The sequence below is a fragment of the Pygoscelis adeliae genome, unplaced genomic scaffold (genome assembly GCF_000699105.1).
Source record: "Pygoscelis adeliae isolate BGI_AS28 unplaced genomic scaffold, ASM69910v1 Scaffold71, whole genome shotgun sequence".
Taxonomy (NCBI): domain Eukaryota; kingdom Metazoa; phylum Chordata; class Aves; order Sphenisciformes; family Spheniscidae; genus Pygoscelis; species Pygoscelis adeliae.
Genome location: NW_008824356.1, coordinates 13,754,168 through 13,764,686, shown reverse-complemented (window position 1 = coordinate 13,764,686; position 10,519 = coordinate 13,754,168). Strand labels below are relative to the sequence as shown.

The window sequence follows — 10,519 nt, the reverse complement described above, 5'->3', positions numbered from 1 at the left end:
TTTAGATTGGACGTGAGGAAAAATGTCTTTACTGAAAGAGTGGTTAAACATTGGACCAGGCTGCCCAGGGAAGTGGTTGAGTCACCATCCCTGGAAGTATTTAAAAGACGTGTAGATGAGGCGCTTAGGGACATGGTTTAGTGGGCATGGTGGTGTTGGGTTGACAGTTGGACTTGATGATCTTTTTGGTCTTTTCCTGCTTTTATGATTCTCACAGATCTAGGGCAAATAGAAACATACCAGCAATCATAATACTCTTCACTGAGAAGGATTTTCTTGCATTATTCCAGTCTACTCGAGGTGTTTTACACCACTTCTGAGGCTTCAAATTTTGCCATCCATCTGACTTTTATGCATGTTTCAATATCAGACCCTGTAGCCAAATTTCTAAAGGTGTCTCAGCTGCTGAGAGTTAAACATTTTCATTTAGACTCCCTTTTACTAGTAGGATGTGGATGTCCACATTCTCTTGAAAATCAAGCTGCCACCTTCCTATACTGTACTGGGCCCTATACAGTAAAGGCCCAATTATTTGTGCAGAAAAGAGCAGCAGAAAGCTAGAATTATGATAGAGTATGAGCTGAAGAGACTGCACTACAATTACATGCCTTCCTTTAACAAATACACAAAAGATCTATTATCTATTTTGAGATGCATGTTTCACTCAGTATGGGAAGTCCTGCTACATGTACTTACCATCCACACCATGAAATAGGAGAACAAGGCAATCCAGAGAGTGGATAACATGAATGTCACCATAAAACAGTTCTCCCAGCGTGGTTTGCTGCAGTTTGGAATCGTGCAAAAGAGCACGAATATCAATGGCCATGACAAAATCCATTTAATTTTGTTAATTTTTCCATCTGCAGGACAAAGAAAGGAAAGAACCAGTTTAGCTTTCCCATCACTATCCCAGGCCTCTTTGAACACAGCAGATGATCCCAGAAGATCTCAGAAGGATGTTTACAACTGTGCATGTCAGCTCATTTTCCAGCGTACCTTTCATCTATGCTTGGTCTCGTCACTCTCAGCCAAGTTCTGCATGCATATCCAGAATCTTATAGTTAAGCCTGCCAAGGTCTATGTAAATCCATGAAATAATTACAATGATTTAAAAGCATGGCTGATTTTAAAACCAAAATTAGCAGTCAAGTTTGTTGCTCTTTCAAATACCTGTATTACTATTAAACCAAAACTAAAAAAAACCCCAGAGCCAAACAACCAAAAATACCCACCCCCCTCACCTTTTAAAAAGGAAGACGGAAATCCTTGTAGTGAAAATAACCTGTATTTTCTGTGCAGCAACAGAAAATATTTTCACAGAAAACAGAAGCACATAGACCCAACCTATGAACGTTGACAAACTTGTTTCACATGCCTCACTGTGGTCACTTGGACAGAACTTTAAACTGGTACTTAGGATATCTAGACTTGTTAACTCTCTCCAACTGCATATAGCACCACCTTGAGATGGTCTCTTATCCTCTATAAAAGGAAGCTGAAGATATTGACTTCCCTCATACAGCTCTCCAAAATCAACTGGTGAGAAATACCAGAGAACTATCATTACTGAAAACAAGTACACACCTTCTCATTTTTTAAAAATGTAAAATATTGTAAATGTGCACATAAATCTCAATACATAAAAGAGAATTATTTTATAATTGGGCCATAAATAAATGGGGCACTTATATTTATATGTTTCATGAGGTATCCTGCAAGTAGGATAACAAATTTGTTTATTGGGCTAAACCAGAGTATCACAGCCAACAGCATGGTGGCTTTTGGGTTTTTCTACATTGTTTTAGAATTATGCTAGTAAGGATTTCCATCATTAACTGATAATGATATGCATAAGATCTAATAAAATATGCCATTTTGAATAAAATGGTTGATTGCATTGAAGCAAATTATCAGATACATTTTCCAGTGACGTTATTTAGCTAAATTATAAAGGGCAGGTAATAATCAGTGAAAGCTCCCATCAATTTCACCAGGAATTTTCTTTCAGCAAAGACACTGGGATTTAGGATTTGTTTAATGGGAGTTTTTCTCAGTGAATTTAATTAGATTGAAACCTGTCCTCTGGACCAATGTGCACCAGATGCAATGAAATTAAATATTAAACATTTAAAAATTAATAATACTTTTGTAATTTATGAGGCTACTTACTAGTCTAATTTAACTTTGTGAGTCCATTGTAAGTCTTTTATTCATTTACTTCGGTATGTATTCTAGTACTAAATTGTCTTGCTTAAGTTATGAAATCTCCTTAACTTGAGATTTCTTTGTGAATTCTGAGATGCCATCAACCTACCAGGAAATCTTAGACTAAGCTTGGCTCTTTATTCCCATTTAGCTTGTGGCTGTGGAAGTTCTAACACATAAAACTACTGGTGTCTCCTATGGTCAGTTCTAATTCTAGAATTTTACATGTCACTGGGGATCTATTACAGGTTTTACGGGAAAGTCCTTTTTCCCTCTGGTTAAAATATACTGCTATACTGATTTTTAAAACAGTTATCTTTTATCTGTTCTGTCCAGAAGATGACACTTCTTAGCTCACATCTCACTTTAATTCTGTTAACAAGGCTGTAAATATCTTATGGTAATTTATACCTCCTCCTGTTTAATTTGTTACAGTTTGGATCATTAAAAGACTCCTGCTAGTTAATTTGTACTCTTTGTCTACCCAAGTTGCTAAACTTGGTTCATGGTCAAACAAGTCAGCATGACCAGCAATTTCCTCAGTGTGTAATTCCAAATGCAGGGCGAGTGGGTGACTGTTTGACAGGAAAAAATGATGGATCTGATTGTGATCTGATGTGGGTGTAATCTGATTGACTTCAGTGTTGCTACACACAGGAGATTCAGTCCCATTTCTCTTTTCAATAACATGAATAAAAGAAACAAAATTGCCTGGAGAACAAATAGAGAATAAATAGATGCACTCAGCCTCTGCTGGGGAATATCTATCTTGTCAGGGATCCTGCCTAGTGCCCTGAATTACTTAAGCAAATGCTTAACTGTGAGAATTTACAGTGCCTTACCACTGGCATTGCTATGCTTGCTCAGTTCCAGGAAAACCGAACATTACTGGAGGAGGACTTGCCTTTCCCTTATCTTTGCTTAGTTTGAATGGATGTGTGTTAGAATAAAATTCCTGGCTCTATTAGTGGTGATGATTTATCCACACAACGTCATGAGTCAGAACTGTTTTTTACAGCTAGATGGTTTGTGGAAGTGACATTTGCATTCATTACATGGCAACCAGGCTTGAGACTTGGGGGAACAACTGCATGTAATTCTGGGGTTTGCTGGGTTAACAGAGAAGCTGACTGGCCATTTGCAGTTAGCCTGGAATAGTTCTGAACCACCATGGCCAAAGCAGCCTTCTTGACACACTTTACATTGGCTTCTCTTTTGTGTCAGGGTTTGCTAGCTTTAATAAACTTTTATATAAATCCTTAAGTATATCTGGCCTTGGTTCTGCCTCAGGCCATTTTCTTCAGCTCCTACTATGCTGGGTCATGGAACTTGTGTGGCACCCGGTGCTAAAGAAGTCTATTCTTATGCTATAACTTGGTAGTTTTGTAAGAATTTAGTAAGTTTAGCAGCAACCTCAATAAAGTGAGACTTTATTTCCTCAGGAAACATATGACTCCATTCATTTCACCTGGCTTAGATCAATGCACAAACAATATTCAGCTTGAAGATTTTTATATTTTTTTAGTTCTTTTGAAATTACTTCTTGTGCTGCTCTGTTGTTTTTTTTTTGACCACCCACTCTAAAATAATCCTTAAAATGATTTAGTGATAAATTTGTTAAATTTGGGTATGTTTTAATTCATGACAAATTGTTTTATGATTGTTGCTTAGCTCCCTAGTACATCTGCAAGGAAGAAAATTATCATCCTCATTAAGGCTATTATTCGATATATAGCTGTTCTGCAAAAACAGACAAACAGTCCCATTACAAGACCTTAGCTCAGTTGTTTTAATAGCAGTACCAGCCACTCCTGTGAGCCCTGGGTCTGAAGGTTCCTGCGGCAACTCGCATAGCTGAGGAAAGGTGTATTTTGTTTATTGCACGCCCCACAACTATAACGAAAGAACATTGCTTTATTACAGAAAGCAACACCGGTCTCTATATTCTGTTCACTTCACCCTCCTGTAAAACAGAAAGATGAGTTTTTTGCATGAAGTTGTTTTTCCTACTTTATACATCCATTTTTCTGTTTCTCCAGATATTTGGAAGCCAAGCATGCCAAGTATTTCAGAGACATATCATTACAGAAGAGCCTGATTACAGTGTTTCTGAAAATGAAGCAGCAGCCCTACAACAAAGAGCCCTTTGCTAATTTTCAATATATTTCTGGGCTTGTCATCTTTCCAGATGTTATGCTCACAATAATTACTTTCACGTACAGATAGTGCCATGGTGAACGAAGTCAACAACACACATCACAGTACTGAGAGGAAACGAATATTTCCTTAAGGCACGAAACAAAGTGCCTTTTACAGGAAAAATACTGTCCTATTCACAACATTCACACAGAGTTGAGAGGAGCTCAGTACGAAAGTGTGAAACTATGTTTGTGTTTTCATTCAGGTCAAGAGTGTACCCTTGAAGTAAATCTCCTGATTGTCCCCATCTAATGTATTTTAGTTTGCAACACGGAGCAGCCTTGCATCACACCAATGAGATTCCCTTGGTGTAAAGCTGAACCAGACGTACAAACTTAAAAGTGCTCCAAGTAACAATGGGCATTTAGTCCATGAGACCAAGCTACAGCTAGTCTGCAACAGAACTTCCAAACGCATATAGTGCAGACAGCCTACACGTCCTAGTCAATAAGCTGCATAGAAAATACTTTTTTTGAGTTTAGACAGACTGGAGTCTGCAACTACACCGTCAGAAGTCAGATCTAAGTTACTGTAGTTAGTTAAATTTGATAGCTTTTCCACTTAGTCTTCCCTTTAAAAATGTGGTAGTCAAGCCTAGACCACCGCTCCACACATTAGCTACTTCAGAACGTGTCTAAACCTTCACATGTAAAAAAAGCATCTCCTTACACAAAGAAATTAGGAGCTGACTCATGTAAAAAAATTATAACATCCCTGAAAAGCATGAATCAAATTGGCACACAGGAGTTTCATAACTATATTGTTATGAATTCATATAAATCTCTAATTTAAGGTAACTTGAGAAGTGGGAAATGGTTTCTCTAATTTAAGTCTATCTGCAAAATGAGAAAGGCTTCCTGGAGTTTACTATTGATTTCTATTTTTCTGGGTTTTTTTTGCTTTTGACAATGGTAAACTTAGAAGAAAAATAAAGCATGTCCAGGCTGGCCTAGGAAGATCATTGCTGCAGATTTTTTTGGTGCTCCACTTTATAATTTTTAAATTCCTTTCTTATCTTTTAAATCTCTCTACCATTTTTCATTAAAAAAAAAAAACCAAACTGTTTTTCTCCCCAGTGAAAAGTGATTTTGAAATCACCTGCCCCCTTGGTCCTAATTAGGCTTTATATTTACAAAGATATATTTACACCCACATATCATTACCAATATTAATTCAAATCTCTACCTGAAAATGTGTAACAGTAACATACACACCTCCACACTGGGAGCTGTCTAATAACCCAGACAGCAAGTAAATTTCTTCTAGGAAGTGCTGTTGTTCATCAAAGTTGAGACTGATTGGAAAACTTTAATATATGTAAGTTAGCCAATCTGAAAGCCTAATTAATTTCTGAGCATGTGCAGTATCCAAAATACAACAGAGCAACATAAATTTTTGTCCCAAGTATGGGACTCAACATAGAAACAACTGAAATAGATATAACAAACTAGATCCATTGTGGACCAGAATTATTTTCCACTGAAAAATGCCTTTGTTGCAAAATAAAAAATTTCTGAGAAAATGGTTTTCAATTTGCTATTAGGAAAACTAACACAGCAGCTGCCTCTCCACCTTCTTGGAAAATCCTTATTGATTGCAGCTCTGCAACTTTCCCTAGGAATTGTGGAGGCAAGATACTCTGTGTTACCACACTAGAGAGGCTACGTAGTGTGTAAAAGGGTATCCAAGAAGGCCCAACCTTTGTCAGCCTTCCAAGTGGGTAGTTGACATATTAAAACATTTTTATTGCAATTCTCCTGCAACACAGCTTTGGAAACAATTCTTTTTTTTTTCTGTGGAAAATACTGAGGTTTTACTTCTCATCCTCATCCAAAACAAACTATTTTCCAAACTACTGAAACTTTTCTTGGAAGTTCCATTTTCCAGAATACAAGTTCCAAATTACAGACCATGAGATCTGTCCAAAACAACTCAGATTTCTATTTTCAGCCTCTGCCCTTTTACCACACTTTGCATGTTTGGATTTATGCCAATAATTTTCTCTTAAAGACACAGTTTTGGTACGGTGGGAACGGGTCCGGAAAAAAATTTGCTCCAGTATGCAGAAACAAGCTTTATTCTCAGAGTTACTATAGATTTACACAGGACAATATTCAACAAAAATAAAATGTAATTGAGCAGAGGTACTTCCCATATCTTGTTTGACCTGGTTGGATTTTGGCATGGTTTATTTTGTATGTTTTAACCTTGCTGTCTACTTTATCAATTTTTTTAAGGAAGAACTGGGATTTATAGACTTCTTCAAGTCCCTCTTGCCCTTTCAGAATGAAGTGATGAGTTACTAAATTAAATCCTTGCCCACTTCTCTTCCAATTTATCCTGTGTATCCTCCTCCAAGGCAGAGCACACTCATTGCTCTTCTGGAGCACATTTTCCAGTTTAGTCTTCTACAAAAGGAGTCTGGTTCATGAGCTCCAAGATGCAAATCGAAGTGCAGCACATGAGGACAACAGTGAGATGTGCCTTAGAAGCACTTCTGAAATAAAATTCTAAAGTAGATGCACCATTACATAGGCAGTGGCAAGAGGAAGCTCTTCCAAAAAAGCATTTCAGAATACTACAGTTAGGTCTTGCTCTGAACTACCTTCTTGGAAGAACTTCTCTCTTGCAACATCAAAGAAGCTATGGAAACTAGCTCTCTTCCTAACTCAGCCACCTAAGTCATGTTTCCAAACTTTGGCAAAAGCACCATAAAGCAGGCCAAAAAAGAGAGTCTGAGGAACAATTACAAAGAGGAATCAAAATTCACAGTAAATCTTACTTCAAATACATTAGGAGCAGGAAGTCTGCTGGGTCCACTAGTGATCAAAGTATAAAGGAGCACTGAGAGAAGATAGGGGCATTGCAGAGAAGCTAAAAGAACTCTCTGCATCAGTGTTTGCAGAGACAGAAACTATAGAGGTTTCTACATGGAACTCTTTTCTGTCTCTAGCTCAACTTGAGGACATACAACTCCACAGGGGATATAACAAAGAGCTACAGTATCCTGAGTGTTCAAGTGAGGTACATGGGGTTTGCTTTGTTCATTGTGTTTTCCAATAAAATAAGACATCAAATGAAGCTAGTAGGAGCCAGGTTCAAAGCAAGTAAAAGGAGACGGTTCTTCACACAGCCATGAAACTCCTTTCCAAAGGATGTTGTGTGTGTTAAATGTTTGCGAAGATTCAGTGAGAATTAGACAGGTTAATGAAGAAGAAATACATTAAAGATTTTTAAATATTCAGACATTACACCCAGTCCAGGAAGTTCATTGAGCTGAAAATAGCTGAAGGCCAACTTGTACTGTCTCATTCTTCCCCAGGCTTCTTCATAAAGTCATGGTTGGAGTCAGACTATTGGGCGAGACAAACATTTGGTTTGACCAAATACAAACATTTTTTACATTTTTAGTAGATACCGTGAATTCCTTTTTGCTTCTATCCTACATGTTTTCTTCGTATTTTGTACCCATACAAAAGTGGGCAGCACTGCTAATCTCCTTTATTGCCATCTCACTTTAGCTCTGGGAATTATTATTCCTATTTTAGCTAACACCATCACGACTTATATAAAGCATTCATGGTCCAATCCTGTAAGAGAAGGAGTTCTTCATTTCTGTGAAACCAGCAGGAGCTGAGGACACCGAGTATTTTAAAGGATCCTGAACATGTGACAGTGAATGGGATTTAAGCATCCATTAAGAGCTGCACAGAAGTGCTTTTCTGAGTCTGGGCTCTAAAAGACTACTGAGCTATGCAAGGGCTTTAACACATCATTTTGTTGTCAGCATATGCCTGCTCAGTTTCATCCTGCTTTATTCTGATCTGTGGGGTTTTTTTTAAAGTTTAAGACGTGTTCCCAAACAACTGTAAAGTAATCGAATTGTAAAGCACCAAATGAGCCTTTCCCTTGGAAGATAATCATCATAGCCTAAAGGTTAGGTCAAGAAAGAAATTCCTCTTTAAAAGAGAATGTTTCTTCCCACACAGAAACCAAAGGCAGAGGCTGGTTTGTGTGATACCACATGTAGTTTCCATAAAAACTATGTGTTTTCTCCTGTTTCAAGATGGGCCTGAACCACACCCTGGGGGTGAATCTCTCTGGATGTTTGACATATGGGATCTAGGCTGGATGCTGTAGTTTGAGACTGTTTTCATGTAACAATTTTTTTCTCTATTTCTGTGTGCTAAATCTTACATTTATTGCTGAACACTGCCGTTGATAGAGGATAAAAGAGAACAATAAGCAAAACTTACAGATGGCAAATGATTACTGGGAATCACTCAGAGATGATGTAGTGCTTTAAACTTCACTTATATTTATTTCTGTTTCAGAAAAAACTTGTTCTTGCAAAAGGATCTAGAATACGCAATTTGAAGGAGGAAAGTCAAACCTGAAACTAGGTTAAAAAAGATGACTGCAGAACAGCAGAAAAAAAGAGTTTGGGCCAATTCTGTTGCAGAAATACTGGAGTGAATTTTCTATTTAGCACACTGCAAGCAGTTGACTTGGAGAGTCCTATTGGAATGTGAAAGCCTATTCTTCATAGAGCTCTTTATAGTGCTGAAAGAATACATGAACTTCTGATCTTTAGAACATGTATCTGCCTTATTCCTGGCCTGAAAATATATCAAAAGAAAAACAGAGGGGATTCTGGGAAACTGTCTGCAAACTACTTTTTCCCTCAAGCCAGCTTTAAATGTCAGGATTTTTTTAGGCTACTGATTGTCCCACAGTACTTAAACAACAACAAAGCATGATGCCGGTTCTTTACATTTTCTCCGAGGTTATTAAAGTGGTACTTCTGAAAGCAAAAATTAAAGAATTCTCCCTCAGAATATATGAGTTACTGCAATGAGAATCCAACCAACAGATAATCATCTCCAGACAACAGGAGTAACAAAACCTGAAGATAATGATGAGGATTTTAAACACTTTACCATCTTTACGCAACCCTTTGAGTTCATGTTGAACTTTTGCTCCATTCCAGTATGAACTGTATCATCAGTGGTTCCACTTTGGCCTGTTACACCTCAATTATCTTTAAAGACTTTCTCAAAAATGCAAAAATGCGGAAAAACTGCATTTAAAAAAGGCCAATGGCATAACTAATAACTTCTTTCTTAGTTGAAAGCATTTTGTCTATTGTGAATGTCACACGCTCAGGAAGCTCTACTCCGAAATCTATTTTTTATTCATAAAGAAGTTGTCTGAGTCTTGAACAAATCCAAATATGGCCTCCAGATAATGTTTGCCACATGTTAAGATTTCTGCATTGTCCTGGAATGTAAGAAGAAATGCATGATGGCACTGCCCTAATTAAAACTTGAATCCAAAAACTTGTTAAGAACAACTCGGTTAAAAAATCTTCTTTGCTAACACGTGCATTGAATCCTGCATTTTTAAGATGGTTTGGGGAGACATTTTTGCTTTTTAGAAGTTGTTTATTACTGTTACTGTTATTATTGTTGTTGTTATTATTATTAACATGTTCATGTGCACAAGCGTTTTGCTGACTTGGATCCAATTATTTCACCATACAATAAAAACAGTTTTTTCATTATCTCATTGATCATCAGGAGCCCAACTAATGGGCCTATCTTCAGTGAATCAGTTTGTTTCCATTCTTCACCCCCAATGAAAGTCCGTAACTGCTGACTGCAAGAAGCTCCTATAAGAGCACACAGTACAGTAACGCATGAAAACATACAGTTTTATCCAGTCTTCACATAATATGCTTCAACGTTTGTTCAGTCACAAACATATCTTCTAAAATGATAGTGACTGATGCAATGGGATCTCTAAGAAATTAGAATCATATACAACATGGAAAATTCTTTCTTCTTTTTCACTGCACGTGATATTCATTTATGCCAAATAATATTTGTGTTAAACAGTAACTGTGTGACAGACTGTGAGGGGTGATCTAATCTCTGCTGTCTAATTCCAAAGCATTTGGGGGAGCGTCAACCTGCAATGTACTAAGGGCACCAACATAGTAAGGTTGGTTATATATAGCCCTTCACACCAGAGAGTTTCCAAAAAATTTCAAAAGGTGAATATTATTACATACTGCTATTCTAAGATTTTTAAACACTGTCAAAAATATTAA

At 37.2% G+C, this 10,519-nt stretch overlaps 1 protein-coding gene across 1 annotated transcript in view; it reads right to left on the bottom strand.

Annotated features, from left to right (window-relative positions):
- The window catches only part of SLC24A4 (solute carrier family 24 (sodium/potassium/calcium exchanger), member 4), a 95,206-nt gene that overhangs the window by 7,773 nt on the left and 76,914 nt on the right, over nt 1-10,519 (bottom strand). The window contains 1 exon segment of the mRNA XM_009319529.1: nt 697-863. Within this exon segment, the coding sequence (XP_009317804.1) occupies nt 697-863 (167 nt within the window).